This window comes from Cheilinus undulatus, linkage group 17, assembly GCF_018320785.1.
Source record: "Cheilinus undulatus linkage group 17, ASM1832078v1, whole genome shotgun sequence".
Classification (NCBI taxonomy): Eukaryota; Metazoa; Chordata; class Actinopteri; order Labriformes; family Labridae; genus Cheilinus; species Cheilinus undulatus.
The window spans coordinates 26,467,976-26,490,570 of NC_054881.1; the positions used below are offsets into that span (position 1 = coordinate 26,467,976).

General features: G+C 39.3%; 2 protein-coding genes across 4 annotated transcripts in view; one reads left to right on the plus strand and one right to left on the minus strand.

The window, feature by feature from the left end:
* Positions 1-4,343: 4,343 nt before the first annotated feature.
* On the minus strand, positions 4,344-6,055 carry cldn23.1 (claudin 23.1). Its single transcript, XM_041811596.1, has one exon. The coding sequence runs from the start codon at positions 6,053-6,055 to the stop codon at positions 5,231-5,233; it is 825 nt and encodes a 274-aa protein (XP_041667530.1). The 3' UTR covers positions 4,344-5,230.
* A 6,066-nt stretch (positions 6,056-12,121) lies between these two features.
* The window catches only part of LOC121524976 (poly [ADP-ribose] polymerase tankyrase-1-like), a 140,159-nt gene continuing 129,685 nt past the window's right edge, over positions 12,122-22,595 (plus strand). For all 3 annotated transcript variants that reach the window (XM_041810632.1, XM_041810635.1, XM_041810634.1), the window contains exons 1-3: positions 12,122-12,611; positions 13,796-13,911; positions 20,939-21,047. In XM_041810632.1, coding sequence (XP_041666566.1) covers positions 12,137-12,611; positions 13,796-13,911; positions 20,939-21,047 — 700 coding nt within the window. In that variant the 5' untranslated portion in view covers positions 12,122-12,136. The remainder of the gene's footprint in view (positions 12,612-13,795; positions 13,912-20,938; positions 21,048-22,595) is intronic.

Below are 22,595 nucleotides of genomic sequence, written 5' to 3' on the forward strand. Positions count from 1 at the left end.
ACTAACCCAACACCATGCAGGTGGTTGACATAATGTCATTGTTACCTGAGAAAATTTGTATCTATTACAACAAGGAAATGCCTGCCATGAGGGTGACAATTTCAACACCTGTTTTCCCATTGGTGAGCAGATTTGCATTTCAATTTTTTTTTAGAGACAGGAGTTTATTAAAATCCTTGTGCTATAAACTGCTGTAAATTTGAAGTTGGTCTTTTGTAATTTGCTTATTCATTGAAGTAGAGCATACCTTGGAATGTTCTCACAACTATCTGTATATCATATACTAAATGTGTGGGTTGTATTATAGGAGATATTACTGTAAATCAAATATCTTTAGTGCTAGGTACACTGTAGACTAAGGACATGATGGCATTCTCTGCACTGGGAGTGCTCAGTTTTAATATGAAACTAGAATTTTTGATGCTCACCATCCTGACCGTAGAAACGCCCTTCACATCAGTTGTATTGTCCAAGGTTAGCTGGAAATAGTACAGCTTTTGGATCCGCATCACCCGCTTCAATGCCATTTCTCTCAGGCCAATCAAAATCAAGAGTCAGAACATCTGGCGTCAGATGAGGCTAAGCTGCGGCAAATGCAACAACAAGATTCTTTTACATTATTTTCAGGCTTTCTTGGAGATATTTCTTTACAGAGCTATTTAAAAATGACCTTGCATACCACTAAGGGAAGTAAAAGTCAACTTTTCAAACAAATTGTTAGGTTACTTTCCTGATCCTTCTAAAGGCAATACTTACATATGACATACAAAGCAAACCAGACCATCAAGATTTACATTTTTATGATTACTTTTGATACCTGGCACGGTTCCCACCTGATACCACCTTACATGTGATATTATGTAAACAGAAAGCTCCAGTGTTTACATTTTCCCCGCTCACAGTGAACTCAATGTAAGCTATTTAAAAGATTTTTTACTTTAACCATGAATCAGCTGTGCATGCACAAGACCTGATCAGATAAGACTGAGCTTTGTTCATGGGCCAACAAGATCAACATGAAAAGAAAGGCTCCTTCATTTCACTGGTGGTTCTGAACTACTTACTGCTTTGGCCTGGATTCTTTCTCAATGGCAGTGTTATATTATTCCTGTCCTAACCACTTTGTAGATGTGCTATGGTAATTTTAATCTTTCAAAGTAAACCTCTGGGTGTTTCCACAAGGGCTGATAAAACATAGTGTATATGGATAATCTATCCTATTGATTTTTTGAGGTGAAGCATTTTGTTGATAAATACACACGATTATAAAAGACTATAGAGACTATAAATAAACTGTCAGCTTAAGTTACACCCTTAATACATCTCCTGCTATCCACACCCCATTTTGGAATGAAATTCTAGTAGTCATAGCTAATACTGTACGCAGCAATTGTGTCATGTCTGAGACAAAATATCCCATACCTATTATTTATTGTCAGCGTGATCAAGAATTGAAATAGAATTTCAGACTGCACACAATAGTCACTTATCTGAAGCTATATGGTCTATTAGAAGTCTAGTCTAGACGAATGGTTCTCAAATAGTGTGACAAGGCACTCTGGTGTGCCTTGAGCCAAGTCTTGGTGTGCTATAGCAGTTTGTACAGCCATACTTAATTACTGCAACTATACAATAACTTGAGTCAGGACCATTTTTTCAAGAAACACGTGATTTGTGGTCATAAATAGTTCTTCTTTATTGGCAGTTGTAAATTTCACTTATTTCTGTTTTTCATATATGGCTCTTCTGGGAAGGGGGAGCTGGGGTGGAGGACAGTTGTAAAAAGTGCCTTGGAGAGGGAGCAGCATAAATAGCCAGGTCAGAGCAGTTTAAACATGGCATCTTGAGTGCCATTAACCATTAGCGTGCTTAAAAGCAAATCAGCTGACCGTCAGCTGACGAGGGCTTGCATGAGATCAGCTGATTTCAATTATATAGCTGTGCTTGGCTCTCTGGCCTGCCTGAACTAATGTTGTATGTGGGATTTACTGGAAAATATTTAAGATAGGCAATTTTGTATGGATATGGATTTGGTGTGCTTTGAAATTTTGGCTTGACCTTAGGTGTGCCTTGGGACAAAAAAGGTTGAAAACCACCGGTCTAGACACATTAATGTCAAAGAAATGGGACTGAATGGTGGCAATCCTAGCTCACAATAAAACAGTCAGTACCAGCGTTCTAAAGAGCTTTGTGAAGTCGAAAGATTTGACTTTGTGGTGGATTTTTTTTCAATGTGAAAATAATGCCAAATCAATAACGTTCTTTTGTTTTCACATTTGTCCGTAAATATACTGTTTTTTTTCACCTGGTTGGTTTTGAAAGTGCTTCAACAAATCAAATGTTTTCCCAATTATGAGAAAATCAGCACTTTTAAAATGTGGTTACATTTTCTTAGGGTGCTTTTTGGCCTTTGTGGTTGCACACCTTTTGTACAGCAACTGGTGGCCCATGGGTCCAACTCTGACCCTCATCTCCTTCCTACAAATTCAGTCTTTGCAATTCCCGGTTTAAATAAGGGGATCCCACTGTCTTAAACATTTACAACCAACCCTACAGTTGTGCCCAGCGTGCTCCAAGGCCTTTGATACTGTTGATCACTGCATCTCGTTAGACCAACTTAAAAAGCCTCTGGATTCTCACACCATGCAGCTATGTAAAAGGGTACCTCAAGGTTCAGTATGGGGCTCTCTTTTATTTAATATTTGTATTAATGCCTGAATGGAAAAATGGTATGGAAAAAAGTCATTTTAACACAGATGACACTGTTGTTTATTATTGTGCAGTAAGCTCATTCAAGTATTCCTCGTGCACTTGACTTAGTAAGATAAGATCAGCTGTGTCTGTCGCAACTTATTCTAAATTCAGATGAAACTGAACTCATGTTCTTTACATCTTAAAGAATGGCAGAAAGAACTTTGTCCAAAAACTGATGGCGAAGAAACTGAGTTGGTTCCTTCCCTTAAATGATTAGGGTTATTACTTGATGACGCTTCATTCAGTAGGCACATTTAGTATGCTATTGAGAAGCTGGAGGTGTTTCTGGGATTTACAAGAGAAACGAGTCAAAAAGGCCAGTCGAGACCGCTTTTTACTTGTTTGATCATGGTGATGTATCATAAATTATGCATTTGCTTATATTCATGCAGGACGTAGGTGTCACAGTTAATTCTTATTTTCATGTTTTGCTGCAATTATGAGTAATAATTAGTCATTTTTGGTTGTTTCTGATATGTTCGAATGCCAGCGTGGTTCAGTGCAGCTGCCCATATACAGAGGCTATAGTTCTCAATGCACTGGTCACAGGATTGATATTGGGTCTCGGTTCATGTCTTCCCAATAGCATTTTCATCCTCATTTCCTGTCTCTCTTTTGCTGTCCTATCAAATAAAGGCAAAAATGCCCCTCAAAACTATACAAAAATGTTATGTTAATATTTCAATATCTCAGAATCTCTAGGAAAAAAAACAAAAGAGCTTGTTACAACAATAGAGTAAAATCTATGCATGCATGCCCCCAGTGGCTTCTGTAGTGTCACTTTTAAACATGTTTTTGTCTTGTCTCTATATTCAGACATTTAATCCCAACTAAGAGCCAAACTGCTGTGGTTGAAAATGTTTGGAAATCTGGGCTCCAGTTTCTCTTTGAGGAGGTGCTGGTGCCTCCTTAGCAAAACCAGCTAAGAACCACTGATCTAGGAAAAGGCATTTCAGTGTTTCCTAAAAAGTGTAGTAACGGTGAGTCTACTGGAAGATTTTCAAATTCCATTGTTTGCTTCCACATCTTTAGGAGTTAATGTCTTCATTACAGAAGTGTGAATGCTTTGCCCTCTTTGTCTGCAACATAAAAATAATCTTTGCTCTAGAGTGTTTCCTACTCATTGATTCACTTTTGCATTCAACCCTGACTTGCACTGCATCATGGTCTCTGGAGGGTACAGTTTAACAACAAAAGACTTGCAAGGAGCTATAGAGCCACGTCTGTTCTCTACAGTGGGGCCTTGTTTGAGATGTTTCGCCAGTTTGAACAGTAAAGGTAATGTTGTCAGGCAAGATCTGTAATGAAACCAACCTCTCAGACCGGTAGGGCTGCATTGTCTGTATACTTATGAGGCTCAGACTGAACAGACAAGTTGACAAAGACATTTATCGCTGTAAAATGTCACCTACATGTGTTTGAGGAGTGTCCATAATGACTTCAGTGCTTTCTCTGCCCAGGAGTGGCATGGCAGAAAACCAACATAGTCACAGCTGATGGACTGCCTGACTGCAAAAATGTTAACAAAAGGAGTTCAGATGAGGAAATGGACTCAGTCACCGCTGCTAGGAAACACAGTGCACATTTAATAGACAGCATTTATATTACAGAAAAATCAGAACAAAAGTAGCTGGAATCAGGAAGCTATTTTCAAAGACAGGGCTGTCCTAAAAGCTAAGGGGAAATATTAAAGTGCATAGAAATACAGTATTTACAAAGACTGGGGGAAAAAGGATGAATTCATTAGCAAACGTACACAGAAAATATGCAAAAAGGCTCCTTAAAGATGAGGGCTATTTACAGAGTTCAGCTTCATTTGCAGAATATAAGACAGCCACAGTAAACTTCAATTTAACATATACCAGTTCTGCAAACAGATCCATTGATACTGCTTCTTCACTTCCTTCAACATTATTGTCCATTTCATTATGCAATACCTGCCCTGCTGTTTGCATACACCTGTAACAGATTATCATGATGTGGCAATAAATCATAACTCAGCTAAGCCTTTGATTAGTCTCATCTAGAACCTGGCCTCTGTCACTCACTCATCATTTAACACTATTAAATGTGTGTGCCTACAGCTATCACAGCAGTCACTAGGAAACACTGTAGCACTCAAAGTGAACTGATTTTGAGGCGATTCAGCTTCACTTTAGAGAGATTTCACAGTAATTTCAGTGTATTTAAAGTATTTGTACTACTGAATATTCCTAAAGCTTGCATGCCTCCAATAATCCTGCATCAGTTAAAAGTACATTTTCGTATTTTATCTCTTAATAACTACAATACTCAATACAGAAAATAAACCGATTTACAATTGACTAGATGTTGTAAAGTCATTTTGCAATTACCATTGTTGTTTCTAGAATATTCTCCACTCTCAGTCCCTCTCTCAGATAGACGTGTCCATCTTTTAGTTGTTTTTCCTCTTATGTGTTTCTTCAGGCTGTTTCCAGATGTGATCACGTGGCTCTCAGAGGTCAGCATCATAGGGTCTACCGTTGTATGAGGAGTTAGCCGACCGGGCTGCGGGGCTCTTAGCCCGGGGGAAGGACACATCATCATCCAAAGAGTCCTTGCTGTAGGGTACGCTGCTGGCGTTGCTCCTGGCCCTGTTCAGGCTCGGCACATCGACACGTCTCGGCTGCGGTTTCGGGTTGTACCGGCTGGCTGTGACCTCGTCAACACGTACTTCTCCTCTGTTCCTGCCTCCGCAGCAACGGCAGATCCCGATGAACATGACGAATCCACCCAGAACTTCAAATATCCCGCCGATGTAGCCCAAGACGATGCAGTAGCCCACGCGCACATCAACCGTCGATGTAACCGTAGTGACGTTTGGGAGGATGTGGGTGTACCAGGCGATGGGGATGATGGTCATGACGCCCGAGAGGAAGATCAACAGTCCACCTAGGCCAGCCACTGTCCAGTTGGGCCGGTCTCTCCAGCAGCGGACCCCTGGGATGGCCACTGCCAGCCCGATCAGAGTGACGATGAGGGAGGCGACCATCAGACCTTGCGCCACCTCAATGATTTGGTTGTTAAAATACGTGGTGTCCTGCAAGTTGCACTCTTCTCTCGTGTTGGTTGAAGTAGCCCTGCAGATGTCCCAGATGCCTTGCTGGATGAACACGTCAGAAGCGGTGTTGGGAAGGCTGTGGAGGGTCCTCCAGTTTGGGGCCACAGTGGCTGTCAGGTCCAGGATCCAGCCACAGGGAGCCATGACCAGCCCGAATATGAGGATGCCCGGGGTGCGGAGGGATAACCGGATCCACTCCTGCGCTGATCGCCTCGGCATGGTTGCTCTGCTGTTGTTGTTGACGTGTGTGTTACTTCTCCCGGGATCCGTGTAGTAAATAAGACGAGTTTTGATAGCAACAGCTGCTCTTAAAAACAAGTCTGACTGAAACCTGACAGTGGGCGGGACCTCACCTGTCTGTCTCTAGTGCCCAAATAGGACAGGTGTGGCGCTCCGTGCGCGTTTTCACATTCACCAGCTATGGATGAGAGTTTCGACCGAGCTTTTTATCATGCAAAGGAGCCAGAGAGAGATCCAGACTTTTTGTTAGTGAGACATTAAAGCAGCATCTGCCTGCTCAGATTTCAAAATAAAAGTTTTGCTGCAACAACTGATTCAGTCAGAAATCAAAGATTGTTGTCCTCAAAGAAACATAATTAGCCCAACTGGAAGCCCTCAAATATGATCACTGTTTCAATGAAATGGTGTTTTTTAGAGAAGACTACACAAATTTCCAATAGAAGAGCTGAAACAGATTATTTTGAAGAAAATATTGCTTAGAGGTCTGTGAACCAGTAGAAGCATGCGGCCGCTTTTGATCACTTCCATCTGTTAAAAACAAAAGAACAATGATTTAATCTCACACTAGATAAAAAAGCATGCTACTGTTTTCAAAAATTATAGCCAATTTCTTAATCAGGGGGTCAAAATTCAACTGTAAATTTCCCAGAATCAGAAGCAGATATTTAGCTGATGGTTTAATGGAAAATGCCGTTGTGGGTGTGTGAGAACTGTTTTTGGAAAGAATGTAGCTCTGCAGGAATCTAAATGCCTGTCAACCTTTGTACCTTTTCATTCTTTCTCCTTCATATGAGCATCTTTCTTCTGTTTATCTCATTTATCATGCTTTTATCTTCTTCTAACTTCCCCTCTGCTCTTCCAGAAGCTTCTTCAAGTCAGTCATATAAACCCGTTTAAATGCATTATTCACAAATGCTAATAAGGTTTGAGGATGATTTATGGAACACTTTCAATACATTATTGTGCACAGCCCCTAAGAGAAGGGTGAGAGTGCATGGGACTACACTGCTATCACCCCCACATGAGAGTAAGGAAGTTTCTGAAGAACTTAACAACCTGCAAACAGCTGGTGTTACCACCCAGAAACAAATTTCACTACTTAGTTCATATGTAGAAATTTTGATCTGAACGGAAATGCATGCATTTTCCAAAACCTTAATTATATGACCATATGGAATGTTTTTGTGCAATGTCTTGAGCTTTATCCTGTTTAAATGTGTCAAATGCATTGTGGATGTATCGGTGTTATTTTTCAAATTTAGACTACGTGGCATGTACTTGAAGCCGTTGGGATCTTTTTTTGTATTCAGAGGTTTGTTTTTTTTAGGCCGGGGCTGATCTTTCAAACACAAAGTGCAGTTGAAGAAAGTATGAGCGGCATGTCAACCAACCAACCAGACAGACCAGGCATAGTGATCCTCTGACAGCATCACTGCTACATGCTGAGTCACCGTTGTAGTTGCACTTGTCGTGTGATCAGCTGTCATGTCTTGTCTTAATTTGTAACAGGCTTGAACATAAAACTAAGGATTCTGCTCTCTAAAGTGCAGTAAATTCCCATACAGGTGCAGATGACACCATTTCCCTCCAGTGCTAATACTAGTAGTGAGGGAGAATGGGACACAAACTAACACACTACTTCAAAATGTGTTTTGAGGAGCAAAATCTGACTCAATCAATACCCTAAAGCCTCAAAGGATCATAACATGTCTGTGGTGGCTTATGGGCTCAATGAAGGCCTTTCAGTGACTTATCAGTTAAACTTTCAGTCTTCAAGCACAGATGATGGTTTTTAGAACAGTCCCATTGGTTCCCCCTTGAACTTGTACTGGGAAAGTTGAAATAAACTTTATTTTTAACTGTCCTTTCCAGTTAATTATCCAGGATTATGATACAGAAATGTTGACCTTTTGTAATTTTACATTCATTTATGCATTCAGTGTTTGGTCAGGGCTCCTTTTGTATGAATTACCACATCAATGTGGTATGGCATGGAGGCGATCAGTCTGTGGCACTGCTGAGGTTTTATGAAGAACAGGTTGCTCTGATAGCCTTCACCTCGTCTGTATTGTTGAGTCTGGTGTCCCTCATCTTCCTCTTGACATTTCCTAGATTCTCTATGGAATCAAAGTCAGGCTAGTTGGCTGGCCAATCAAGCACAGTAACACCATGGTCACAAAACCAGTTTCTGGAAGTTTTGGTTTCACTGTGGGCAGGGGCCAAGTCCTGCTGGAAAAGGAAATTAGTATCTCCATAAAGCCTCTCAACAGATGAAAGTGCTCTATTATCTCCTCGTAGATGGCTGCGTTGACTTTAGACTTGATAAAGCACAGTGGACAGCTGAAAACAGGACTTTGGACCTCTGAGCAACAGTCCAGTTCTTTTTTAACAGTTGCTCAGGTCTCTTATGATGTTGTCTGTGGTTTAGGAATGGTTTGACACTGGGAACACAATACTTGTAGCCCATTTCTTGGACCCGTCTAAGTGTGGTGGCTCTTGATCCACTGACCCCAGCCTTAGTCCACTCCTTGTAAAACTCCCTTACGTTCTTGAATATTCTTTGTTTGACAACCTCTGAAGGCTGTGATTATTATGCATTTTGATACAGCCTCTGAGAACAGCCTGACCTTTCAGCAATCGCCTTCTGTGGCTTACCCTCCTTGTGGAGGATGACAGTGATTGTCTTCTTCTGGACAAAAGTCATGTCAGCAAACAAAGTCTTTCCCATTATTGTGGTTGTGTGTATTGAACCAGAATGAGAAAATAAAGGCCCAGGAAACCTTTTCAGGCATTTTAAGTAATTAGCTGACTACAGCTCTTTTCTGGACAGAAATAACGTGGAAAAATAAACTTTTCCACTGTATTTGTGTTTCTTTTATTTTGGTGAGCTGTAAGTCATAATCATCAAGATTATAACAAAAAAAAAAAAACATCTGAAATGTTTAGTTTGTGTGTGACAACCTGAAACGAATGGAGGTTCAACTCTATGAACTGAATTATAGTAAAAAATGAACTTTTACATGATATTCATCAATAGTATTTAATAGCACATCTATTAATGACACATTGTTCTGTATTTAGCTTGATTGAAGGGGAATAAAGTTTTATTTGACCTCATGAAAAGCAACAACAGCGTTCTATTGGTCACCTTTAATTGAAATATTTACATGCTTGTCATCAGATCAGGAGTTTCAAGGAGAGATCATGGAAAGATTCAACCCCAAAACCACAGCCTAAACATATAGTGCACCATTGCTCAAAGCACTCCTTCATTACCCAAGAAATCAACACACCGCCAACAGATCACTACATACACTCTTCTACACTTCTACACTTGTGACTTATAATACAACTGTAAAATAGAGTTATTGAAGAACTAAAGCAAGTTTATAGAATGTCTTTTTAAAGATTCAATAAGTCCTTGTGATCTTTTAAACCTGTCACAGATTTAAAATGCCAAAGACCACAGATTTATTTGGCTTTCTAACTATTTTAACATGTCATTAATTCAGGGAGACATTAAAAGTAAAATGAATATCAAGAGACTCAAAGAATACAAGAATAATGTATTCAATTTAAAGTACAATTATTTTATTTCAATTAGAAATTATATTTTCAGTCTATCCACTCAAGTAAAATGAAAAAAAGCAATAATCTTTGTCTTTGTTTTTATGCTGTGATCTAGACAGGGCAGTGGACAGAGTTGGAAACAGAAGTAAGAGAGTGGGGGAGAGACATGGAAAGGAGCCACAGGTCAGACCCAAACCCAGGCGGCCTGCGCCCACATAGTGCAACCTGACTGCCAGGCCGTCTGTGCCCCAGATGAAATTAAAATTCACTCAACGCACTCGGTCGTTATTTCTTATTGCTGACAGGCCGGATTAAAAGGTAAAATATGATCTTTCCCTTGTTTTTTTCAGAATCAACATGAGAATATGGATCTCCAATTACAGGAACACCTTTGTTTAGATGCAACAGCCAGTTTTGGATGTGAGGGCATTAATTCTCTTGCTATATACTTTCTTTTTCTTTTTCTTTTCTTTTTTTTTTTTACACAGAAATGGATGTTACGTAGTGAGGTTCTGTAAAAAAACTCACTTGAGTGTAAGTATATAAGTTTAGGTAAACCATTGATTTTAGAAGTATTCCAAAATGGTACAAATACATCTGTGCCTGCTAATATTTAAGGAGCATCGCTTTTGGGCTAAATAATATGTTATGGAGTTTTGAAATGCAGATGCTACCTGAATGTTACATTTAAAATTTTAAAAACAATAAAAAAGTACAGGTTAACAATTCTACACAGACTAAAGAGATCATTTGGTTTAACATTGTGTCAAAAATATCAGTTATTTCTTTTCAAGGAAAGGCAGATCTGAAAAGGTGATAAATCACAGTCAACAACTCTCTATGAAAGACATATCTCTAGAGTAGTTTAACATGTTTATTCATTAATCAGTGGAGGTTCAACAGAGGGAACCATAGTCTCAACCACTAGTTTCTGCCAGTGTTGATAATACTGCAATATTCTTATGTAATAGGCAGCTTGTCTTTTTGCACATCACACCATCATTTATTGCATAATATAATTAAAGGTGCTATTGTTCTGTTGGTCTTGATTTGTAGGAACATAAAACCTGGCTGACACATGCGTACAAATTAGCAGTATAATAGTGTGACAGTATTCATCGTGACTATGTGACGTACTGTGCATGAAGAACAGCAAACATGGTCATAGAACTAAAACATTGTCATAGCTACATTTTCTCGAACATAAATTAAAGAAGAGAGCAATAGACCGCTCTTTTCAGAAGCTTTTTTCTCTGTACATTCTTTTTGTTTTTTTTTTTACTAAGTTTTAAACAAATTAAAAGTTCAAAACATTAATTCAGAGAGCTCATGGTTTGTGAAACTCCCTTTGTCATACGAATCTTTGTTGTTGTTGTTGTTGTTGTTGTTTTTGTCACATATGAATCTTCATCTAGTGTTAAATTTGTCACTTCCCACGTAAGAGGATATGGTAAACTCAGATTAATGACTCGATTTTTCAGGGAAAATAAAGACCATGTTGTTTTGGAAACACGTAATTGCAGCTTTCGTACAGGATGTCTGCTGCCACCTGGTGGCCATTCCATTTAACTACTTTAATTTTCGTTTGGAAATCTGCCCATATGAATGACACATGAAATCATCTAACTAAAGTGTCTGTTTTTGTTTTCATGTTTTGGTTTGGATCTCTAAGTAATTAGTATCATTGTTGCTTTTATTTGTGGTAAGTACACCAGAGAATTAATGTGATGTGATATAAGGGTTGATTTTATGGCCCACTAGACCTTCCATGGTCTTGAAAACAGAAATACGATCTAGATTTATGATGATGTTCAAAATGAAAAATACTACACTCATATCTTCTCCTACATGACCCCAGATATACTTCGTATAAATTATATATTTTCGTGTGTGTGAGTGGTAGAGCCGGTGATTTCTAAAGAAGCTACTAATTGTCTCCACTAGGTAGTGATATTGGGCTGAGGTTAGGCCACCTGACATCACTGAGCTCATCCACACTGCATCATATTGGTTGAAATTATATAAGTACACAAAATCCTTATTTCTTTCCCTTTCTCTTACAGCAGAAATTTCCGTTGTATATTGCAGCATTGAGATGATTCACACAAAAGCATTAAGGCATATTTTGTTAGCCAAATATTTCAATAATTTTTACGTAAACCAGCCTTTTAAATAAAAAATTTCACACTACTACTGAATCGAAGGCTAAGAACGCAACTTCAGCAACACATAAAACATAATTAATTTTCTTATATCAATTTAAAAATACCCTAACTTTGTTTAGAATAAATCTCTGTAAATTCAAAATACAACCCTTTGTCACAAGTTAATTGTTTTGTAACGCAGGGTTTAAAAAACATTTAGTTAAAGTAAGGCTTTGACATTGTTGAAAACAATTCCACGGTCAGCTTGAGCGGAAGTTTGACTCTCCTTGGCAGGAAATTGTCAGTCGGTGTTTTTGTTGCTAGTGGGGACTGTTGTGTTGTGAAAATGGCGACGCCTCGTCGCTCCTCTCAGCAGCAGCAGCCAAACTCCCTTTTGGTCTCCCCACCCCGCGGCTCTCCCTTCCCTGTTACCCCGCCTGGCTCTCCGCCGGTACCCACTGACGATGCCACCCCGTTAGAGAACGCGGCGGACGGTGAGGTAACCCCTGCCTCTCCCACCAGCACCTCCCCAGCTCTGGCCCTCACCGCCAGCAGCAGCAGCAGCAGCACTAGCAGCAGTGCTAGCTCCCCGACCACCACTGAAGGGAGCGGGACCAGCCCCGGCTCTACGCCCGACTCGGCCAGTGGTAACCCCGGTATCAGCGGCAGCGGTGGTAGTGCTTCTAACGGGGCTTTCAGAGAGCTGTTCGAAGCCTGTCGGAATGGAGATGTGTCGAGGGTGAAGAAACTAGTGGATGCGGTGAACGTGAATGCGAAAGACATGGCAGGACGCAAATCGACACCCCTGCATTTTGCTGCAGGTAACAAACACTAAACCCATACATGTATCAATAATTTTCGACTGTCTGCCCAGCTGGAGAGCAGCTTTAGGTGTGACTCTTATGAAAAGGTAGCCATCAACAGCGTGCACTGCTGCTGTCAGTGTGTTTGACAACAGTCATCAGTATAATACTGACAAGTAATTTGGTTTGAAGCACCATTTGTTTGTTTATCATCAAGCAAAAATCCATTTACAGTGTTTTTCTGATGGTCGAGTCTTACATTCTGTAAACAGGATAGCAGGAACACAGATGTATTTTGATTACAACATGCCAGGAGGATATATTACTGTGTTTCTTCTTCAGAACATATGCCCAGAATTGCTACTATTGTACCTATTATTATCCTGTTTCTAACAGTGTTGACGAACCATCTTCTCTATTGTTCTCACTGACAGTAACAAGCTTTAGTTACACAATAAATACTACAATACAATAGTTGATAAAGTTTTTTTAAAGGACGGTTACACCACATAGTATGTGTAAGCAGAGCAACTTCACAGTTCAGTTCTTAATGTCTTTGTTTCACAGAGATATTTTGATCTTTTTATAGAATTTTCATCCAGTGGATGAAAGATGATGTCTATTTTGTTAAAAGGATAAAAAAAAAATGTTAGGTACCTAAAAATAACCTTGCGTCAAGAAAGGGCTGGCTAGCCTTTGAGCTAGAGTGTGAGTCAAACATTTCAGACTGAACTGTAGCTGTATGAGTAAGAGATAGCCCAGAGCACTGAAATCTGTGTATTTTCAGAGTGTTCTTGCATAAGCACACCATTAAGGTATATGATTTATGATACGCTTCTTTTCATTTTTCGTGTTTGGAGTGCCTGGTTTTCTCCTTTTATACAAGGTATATGATGTTTTTCTACAGATAATTTTCTTAGTATCATCCCTCAAGAAAATTTCAGAATGCAATATCAAAGCAGCGTCCTGCTTATTTTGTGAGATTTATAATTGTGTAGGTCAAGAGTTTTTTTTTACTCGTGGAAAACAGATATCATAAATAACACTGCTCTTAATGAAGCCAAGTTTGAACTGAATTAAAACAGAGTGTTTTTATTGTCACCACAATCAAAACAAACTGAGGACTCTGTAATATCATTACTGTATAGAATTTAATAAATTTTCTCATTTCAGCCCTTGCTCTTCTCTTTATCTTGTCTCAGGTTTTGGGCGCAAAGATGTGGTGGATCACCTGCTTCAGACAGGCGCAAATGTACACGCAAGGGATGATGGAGGTCTGATCCCGCTTCACAATGCCTGCTCATTTGGTCACTCTGAGGTGAGACTTAACACAGAAATACTAAGATGTTGTATTGTGTAGTTTGTTTCTTTTGCTGTTGTTTTTTGTGTGTTCAATATTCTTAGTTGTGGAATGTAAGTAGCAAAATGTACTCTGTAGTTTACCAAAATGCCCATGAAATATAAACATTTAATGCATTTTATGCACTTGCTCATCTACATCAACATGCTTTGTTTTCTGGTCATTTTCACATAGTAACCAAATAGTAACCTGATCTTTCTGATCAGTAAAATCCATGTTTATATGTTATGGGTTGATAAATTATCCACAGCCTAGACTCAGCATAGTCACAAATAAAGTGACACAACTGTTCTGCTATTTTTTCATTAAAGCTCATGAAGCAGTTTTTGTAAATGCACGTCTCACAGAGACCCATGCTGCAAACATGAGATGTTCTTAGAATGTGATGCATCACTATAGATAAATTGGGGTTGCTGCAATAGCTGGAATTTAATCTAAGATATGATTCTATTAGATTTAAAACAGTAGTGATCCCATTTCCTAATACTAAGGCAAAAAAACAAAACAAAGGAAAAACAGCAACAGAGGTTTAAGGCACATAGTATAAGGGAGTTTCTTGTTTAAATTATTGTGAGTTAAAGGCAAACTCCTGCACGCAGTCTAGATTGCTTACGTACATTAGTATTGTTTTGATGCAGAAAAATTGCCAAAACATTTCTGCATTTAAGACAGTTCTCACTCTGCAGTTTGCAGCATATTTCAGTTCAAGATGTGACTAAAGCAGTTTATGAGCTGTTTTTAGTATTATTTTATTAAACAAAAGAATCATTGTATTGGGAATTTTGACAGCCTTAGATTGAACTGGCCAATGTGTATAGTTTTAAGATTTAAACGTATGCACATCCTTAAATAAGTACAATGGTAAAATGCACTAAACAAATAAAAGACACACTGGTATGCATCCATAAACATCATAATCCTAAATAATTATGTTTACTCGTGACACCATAAGTAGAACTGAGGGGGCATGCTTTTACATCAGGTGTATAGACTTGGCTCAGTAATGTTGTTGTTAAGTGCCTCTTTCAAATATTTAGGCTTTGTATGCCTTTATTGTAGAGATAGGACATGATAGTCAGAAATCAGGGAGAGAGAGAGTGGAGAATGACATGTGGGAAAGGGGCCAGAAGTCTGAATCAAACCCAGGGGGCATGCAGACTAACTGTTAGCTCACCAGTGTGCCCTCACTAAAGAACTTGAAAGCTGCTCATGAGCAGTGCCAAAGCAGGGCAACCCCACCGTCAAGCGTGCCGCGCTAATGTCGAAGCGCTTTGCAGGGTCCAGTTTGCTGGGGGGATTTACCCTCACTGCAACTGATACCCCTCCATGATAAATTTCCACCCCACGGGGAGACGGGGAGATACGTTTTGTCTCTGCCTCTGCTCCAGCTGTCCATAACTCTGTTACAGCTATGTCAGCATTCACTGTATGACTTAAATATTTATGAAACAAGACCAAAACTTTACATTTTTGTGCGTACTATGGTCGGATAGTTGCACATGACTTTTCACACTGATGAGTGAGACCAGGAAGGACGAGGCGCAGAGCCAGGATTACAACTTTGTCTGCACTTACTAATAACAAAAGTTTGACTCTTTCCCTTCGTAAAGACAAATACATTTTAGACTTCTAAGAAATTAAATGCTGGAGATGTTCGTAACATTTCGCCCATGACGGAGTCTGTCTTTAATTTATTAACCGTTCTGACTGCCCAATCCAAAAACATGATTGTGTTTGTTTTCTGCTTTTTTTAGAGACCCACAAATGAATCATCAGGAGACTGTTCTTTAACGTATATGCAGGAAAATTCTCTCCTTTTGATGATAAGCGAGAATTATTGTTTGTTTACTGATTGCGGAGAGAGAGAGAGAGAGAGAGAGAAGGGGAGACAGATGGGGAGAGAGAGAGAATGTTAAAAGAGCAGCTTGCAGTGCTGTCAGTCTACATTTTGATTTTTGCTTTAAAATGATGTAAAGTCATTCAGACCAGACAGTAAAGAGAGATCAAGGAGGGCTCAAACAACTGCGTCATCAGCTCTAGACGCGTGCTCAAACAGGTAGCTCGGTTGTGGTGGAAAAGCAAATCCCCTGCTGCGCTGGGCTGCCTTGCCAAGTCAAGCCGAGCCACGCCATGTAATGGAAAAGCCCCATTTATGTGTATGTGCTCTGATACCCATTGTTCTGCAAGTGCATTGAAAGGGTGTTTGAGTACCCATTAGGGCAGTGTTTCCCAGCCATTTTTCCTTGGAGCCCTCCCCTAAGAAAAGCGGAGCCCCCCTCAGGACACAAGACAAGATAAAGAGACACACTGCCACCAAAAATCAACATAGATTTAAATTGTTTCACTGATAAAACCCTACAGAAAGGCATATGCATGCTTTCCTTATCAAAAGACCTTTGTCTAAACTACCTAATAACTGCTCTGTCATAATTTTAGTCAGTATTTGAAAATCTAATTTTGGCAGCCTCAGAGCAGACAAAGCCTCTCGCCCCCCCTAAGATCTTTGGTGCCCCCCTTGGGGGTTCTCGGAACTCAAGTTGAGAACCAGTGCATTAGGGCATCACAAAAGTGAAAGGTGTAGCACTCCTACAATTTTCTGCTTGAAACAAAATAACCCCCTGAGCAGTTTATACTTTTATAGAATGTAAATGATTGCTGGTGATAAAAAAAGTTAGGAAAGCAATTTTTGGCACATAAACTGTAAAATACAGAGCAGCTGTGGGAGTAAAGCACCACTTTACTCCTACCTGTTAATTTCAGAGAAAAAGATGCTTTCGACTGTAAACTGTGGACCTTAAGGATGACATTTATGAAACTTGAACATTTACTGTCATTGTTGCTTTGATATTCTGGTCAGGCCTGTGCATCATAATGTTGTGGAATATCTTCACCAGATGTGCTAATGCATTTAGTCCTCCTGCCCATTAATCTAATGTTTACTGTTTCAATGTTTCAGAGGCTTTTAGAGCGAACCCCGAGAGCACTTTGCAACCTTGTCAGAAAAATGCTGTGCTAATGCAGTTTTGCAAACACAGTGATGATTAGTATTGTGATGAGAGTAAATGTACAATCTGAAACCAATCAACAAACCAATGGAAACTTACTATACGACTGAGAACCAATCAGAGGCCATACACATGCAGTCTTGAGCATTTATAGAGAATTTCAGGACAGCCTGCCCCTGTTATCTTTGAGGTGCTTTTTGTTACATGCCCCTCATAGCAGGAGAACACCCTGAAAGGGAGAAGGAGCTCTCAGGAAGCAGGACATGATGTTCATGCCAGAGTGACCAACACAACCATGTTGGCTGACTTGTGACAAATGCTGGTTGAAGAATGGGATGCCATCCCACAGCAGTGCATGACCAGGCTGGTGACCAGCATGAGGAGGAGGAGCCAGGCTGTTGTGGCTGTGTATGGTTCTTCCACACGCTACTGAGGCTCCTGTTTGTTAAATTAATACATTGTTAAATTGTCAATAAGTCTTGTTTCTTCAAACTTCAATCATCCAATCCACCAAACACCAAACAAGAGTCAATGGCAGAATTAGCTGATTGGCATTGGCAAAGAACATTTGGCACATTTTTCATGGGTGCAACCCACATACTTAGCTCTGCTGCTCATGCCACAAATGCATGCTCCTTACAAATGTGGCATCATTTAAAAGGGTAACAAAGAGGCTTTCCAACGGTATAAAATTTATTGCCAGGAAGCATTGTTACAACAAAGAAATAATGTAACAAACAAAGATTTCCTTACTTTTTGTTTTAAACTGAGATGAAGTTAATAGTTGCGTGTCAGTTATTTTGGATGCTACTGTAAGAACCTTTTTTTTCCCAAGATATGTTTATCCTAACTTCAGACATGGTATAGACATCAAAGAATTAAGAAATTATATGTAAAAGTCTGAGTTTTTTTGCTTTTTTTTTTTAACAAGTTGGCTGTTAAAGCCATTGAAAAAATATAGATCAAACAGATTAAACCACACAAGAACACCCACACCACCTAAACTTACCTAAAATTACCCTCCCGTCACCCATGTGGCCTACCAGGAAAACAAACAAACATACAAACAAATAATAGTAAAATGAGTATGTAATAAAAGTAAAACAACAATAATAATAGAACCAAAACAAAGGAGGGGAATATGATTAAAAATAACACAGCTCAAACTATGGAAAAACCCAACAAGGGTTAGTACGTCATTCCCGCCCCATGGTCGAGGTCGCCCCACCATAGAGATCTGCAGCCAGATGCCTCTACCTTATATCCTTTGCTCTTAGATTACACATCTGAAAACTGAAGAGTAAAATCTGGGGATGAGTACAAAATCCATTACCTATGCCAACATATCTGAGACCTACTGAGCTGAATCAAAACACAGATTCCAGTGCCTAATTTCAGTATCCTACCACCCCATGCAGCCCCCTGCCAATCCAAATTAAAGGCACAAAATACCTCATGGAACTAATGTAATTTATGTTGACATATAATTTTTTTATTTAAGCAGAGGATGAATGCCTTTTATATGTCTCATTGTCCAAAGCAATGCATCGTTCTGCTTGTGTGCTTCTTTGCTTGATTTTATTCATAAGCTGTCTCTGACGCAGCGCTAGTGTAGGAATTTTGGCTGAGTCTTAACCTAAAGAAGTCACAAAAGAAAAAACGGTGAACTATCCTTTGCTTGGATGAAATGTTAGTCAATTTCCTTCGCTGTTGTTGTTGTTGATGTTGTCTTCTCGTCAACAGACCTCTCTGTCCTTCAGCTGGTTGTTAATCTAACAGGAAGCCCTGTGGTCATTAGTTTAAGATCAGGGGTGGTTCTAGACTTTTTGGTTGGGGGTGCAGGCTGTGTGCCAGGGAAAATAAAATTTGTGTGCACGCAGACAACAAACCATTGACCATTATCATTTTATTTTTCTCCTAAAAGTTGGATTTAGGACAGTTTAGTTAAGAATAAAAGGATGCCCAACCATAGTGAAATACTATTAGTATTGTCTAGGGATGCACCGAAATGAAAATTCTTGGCCGATACTGAAAATGAGGAAACCAAGGCCGAAAACTGAAACACTGAAAGAAATTATTATGCCGATTATTAGTACCATTGCATTTATGGCTATGACTGTGTACTAATCTCACTAAAATCAATTGCAATTGCAAAAATTAATATTAATGCTTCAAAGAATAAGTCAATTACAAAATTATGTAAATATTTATTAAGCACTTCATTCCAACAATACATAATATAAAATGAAATAAAATACAAAATAAAATGTTTAAATTGGCCGCACTCATGTATACATTAAATAAGTAGCTCTGAACATTTTAGCAATCATGTACCCCCTGTGAAGTGTTTTTTCAGCTAAGTACCCCCCCAACAGCGCAAAGCTTTTTGGCCAAAAAGAAAGACATTAAAGAGTGCTGTGACAGCCGTCTGATTCATCAAACTTTGTAACTGATAAACACTTTCAAATAAATGCAAATTATTTACACAAAATATTTACAATTAGCACCTAGCAAGTCAAAGCAAGCTTTTACACCTGCAACATAATTTTGCAGCGCGACATTGTTGCGGATATTTAAGTAGTGCATTTGCGCTCATATGGACATGTTGGGCTGCCTGCTGCCTGTCTCCCTCTCTACCAGGCTAAAAAAAAAAAAAAAAAAAAAAAAGAGGCAAAAACACAAGCACTGATACAGACAGATATGAGGAGATATCAAACATCAGGTGGTGTTGGAGAGGAGGACATTTTGTTCCTCGGTCTACCTTAAAAATGGGCACCACCACCACTATGTACACTCGTTTGAGTGAAACTCACACAGCTGGAGCTGTTTCTAAACTAACGGGACTTTAGTGAAATATTTACCAAGACAGTCTCCTCTGACCTCAGACAAACGACTTATAAATGCTCCGAATCAACCAGATAAATGACTCTCTGAACAGTCTGGAACACAAACAGGTGAGCCCGTCTGTGCGCTGTGGAGCGAGTTAACTCCTCTCACCGCGAGCCTCAGCTGTGCAATATTATAACTCTTATCGATCATAGTTGATATAGAATGAATGAAAAGTCAGTCCCTCCTCTTACAAACTTGGCTGGCACAGTGAATGAAACAGTGAAACAAAGCAGCACTGACAGCCTGGCTGTGCGTAAAAGTGCCGCGCTACGCATGGAGTGAAGGACAGAGAGGAAGAAACCTCTTTTTATCTTCCGCTGCAATAAATATCACTGTTTATCAGAGGACAGAGAAAACACACCGCAGGCGTTTGCAGCACAAATGTGATTTTAGAATGTAATACACATGCAAAATCGTGTTGCTCCTGACATGCAAAGAAAGGCGCTATTTTTCTTAAGTAGTCTGCATGCATTTTAAAATCTCGCGTACCCACTGGAGTGCCTTCACGTATTCCTATTTGAGAACCAAGCGTGTGCTGGCTGCGGTTTTTGCTTGTGTCATCACAACGTCGTTTTTCGGCATTGTTGTTTCGGTGATAAAAGTCTTTCGGCCGAAAACCAAAAATGCACTTTTGGGCCATTTTTGGCCGAAAATTTTCGGTGGCCGAATTTTCAGTGCATCCCTTGTATTGTCACTATACTAATAATCTTTGATTGGTATTTTGCACGCTACTTAGTTTTTCCTTGTTGGTAATACTTTGTTAGCTCAAGATCTTCTCATGCTGGGTAAACTAAACTAACTTCACTGCTTGATAAGTGTTTATACATGCTGGAGTTGGAAATCTTAAATTAATTTCAGGCTTTTTGGGGGTACCAGTTGGCCCAGCAGTTGTGCGCCACCTGTTCTTGAAGTAGGCAGCCTGTGTTTTTACTCTGACCCTTTTCCACATGCCATTCCCCTTACTCTCCTCCCAACTTACTGCTCTACCAGCTGTCCTATCTTTAAAATAAAGGCATGTAAATCCCCTAAATTAATCTAGACGTTTTTTTTAATAAAGAGAAAATACTGATGTTCTGTATGTCGTTTTCCAGGTAGTGTCTTTGTTGCTGTGTCAGGGGGCTGACCCCAATGCTCGGGACAACTGGAACTACACCCCTCTCCATGAAGCTGCCATCAAGGGCAAAATAGACGTCTGTATAGGTAAGAACAAAACACAGACTGCAAATTCCAAGTCCCACCTGGAGTTATGTATAATCACATACTATTTTTTAGAAGCTATAATAAACCACCTACACAGAATGTAAGCTGTTGTTTTCCATTAATTATGAAGCTGCAAATAAGCTGCAAATTGCAATTACCTTGTTATTGCTTATTCTTGGACTCATACGGGACAAAAGAACATTGATTTCCGTATCTTATAAGCTCCCACCAACACAGTTTTATAAAAGTGAAGCAACACTATTGGCTCAGTTCAGATTGTAGCTGCAGTTGATTTTAAAGGCGAATTGAAAAAGAGAGAGGCTTTTTTACTGATCCCTGAGGAAGTATAGAAGAGATACGCCACAGCATGAAAACCATCTGAGCAGTAAGTTGAAGGATAATCTTTATGATCTTAATGGAAAAGCAGCACTCTGTGTGAGTAGCACTAAGGAATGGATGCAGTGAAGGTGTCACCTTGCTGCCAGCAAGTGTGTTGAGAGCAAAAGAATACAATTACAAAAAGTTTTCACAGAAAATTTTATTTCATCAGCAGCAGCTGAGAATGCCTGGGCCCTTATAAAAGCAGAGGGCTTCTCAGAGCTCTGATCATCACTGCACTAATGTCATGCTGTTGTCAGGCAATGAAAGTCAGAAGAAGGAACTTTATCTTGTTTTCAGACTTTGAATCCTTTCATCCTGGCTTGCTTTTAAATTCAGTCTGAGCAGCCCTTGACAAAATCTATCATTTCTATCTATTAAAATCTATCATAAAGAACACAAAAGAAGCTTACCATATCATAACATAAAGATATTTTGAAAGGATATAATTCAATAGTAATGATGTCTTACTGTCTTGTGAATATCTTGAAAAAATCGAAATCAGCACGTTTATTCAAGATGTCTGAACTAACAACCTAACCTCCGTGCATAAAACCTTCTTTAGCTGGTTTGCTTTTGGCTGTGTTTTTTATTTGTTGTAACATCATGGTTGGCATCATTTGTCAAATTCTTAAGCTGTTCATCCAATTCTCTTGTGTTTTTAATTTTCGCATTAATAAGAAGAGGGGGATACAGAAAGACAGAAGATGGAGATACAGAGAAAAGAAAGGTGCAGAAAAGAGAAGGAGGTTTGGAAAGTGAGAAAACAGGCAAAGCAACAACAGCTAATAAGATCTGTAATGATGGTTGAAGTTGAGCTGGTAGATTCACTTGAGATTTCTTTATATATATATATATATATATATATATATATATTTGGGCTTTTTATTCCTTTATTGATATAGAAGGACAGTGGATAGAATAAGAAACTGAGACAGTGGGGGAGGGACATGCAGGAAGGAAGCCACAGGCTGGACTTGAACCTACCAGGCCACCTGCATACATGGAGCAAGCCTCAAACCAGTAGGTTATCTGCACCACTACTTTAACATTTCTAATAATCACAGTAGATTTAGTATTCAATCCATTTCATCACAGTGTTGTTTTATGAATGATTTATGTTTTCAAAAATAAACATTTGGATTGCCCTTAATATAACTATTGACAATG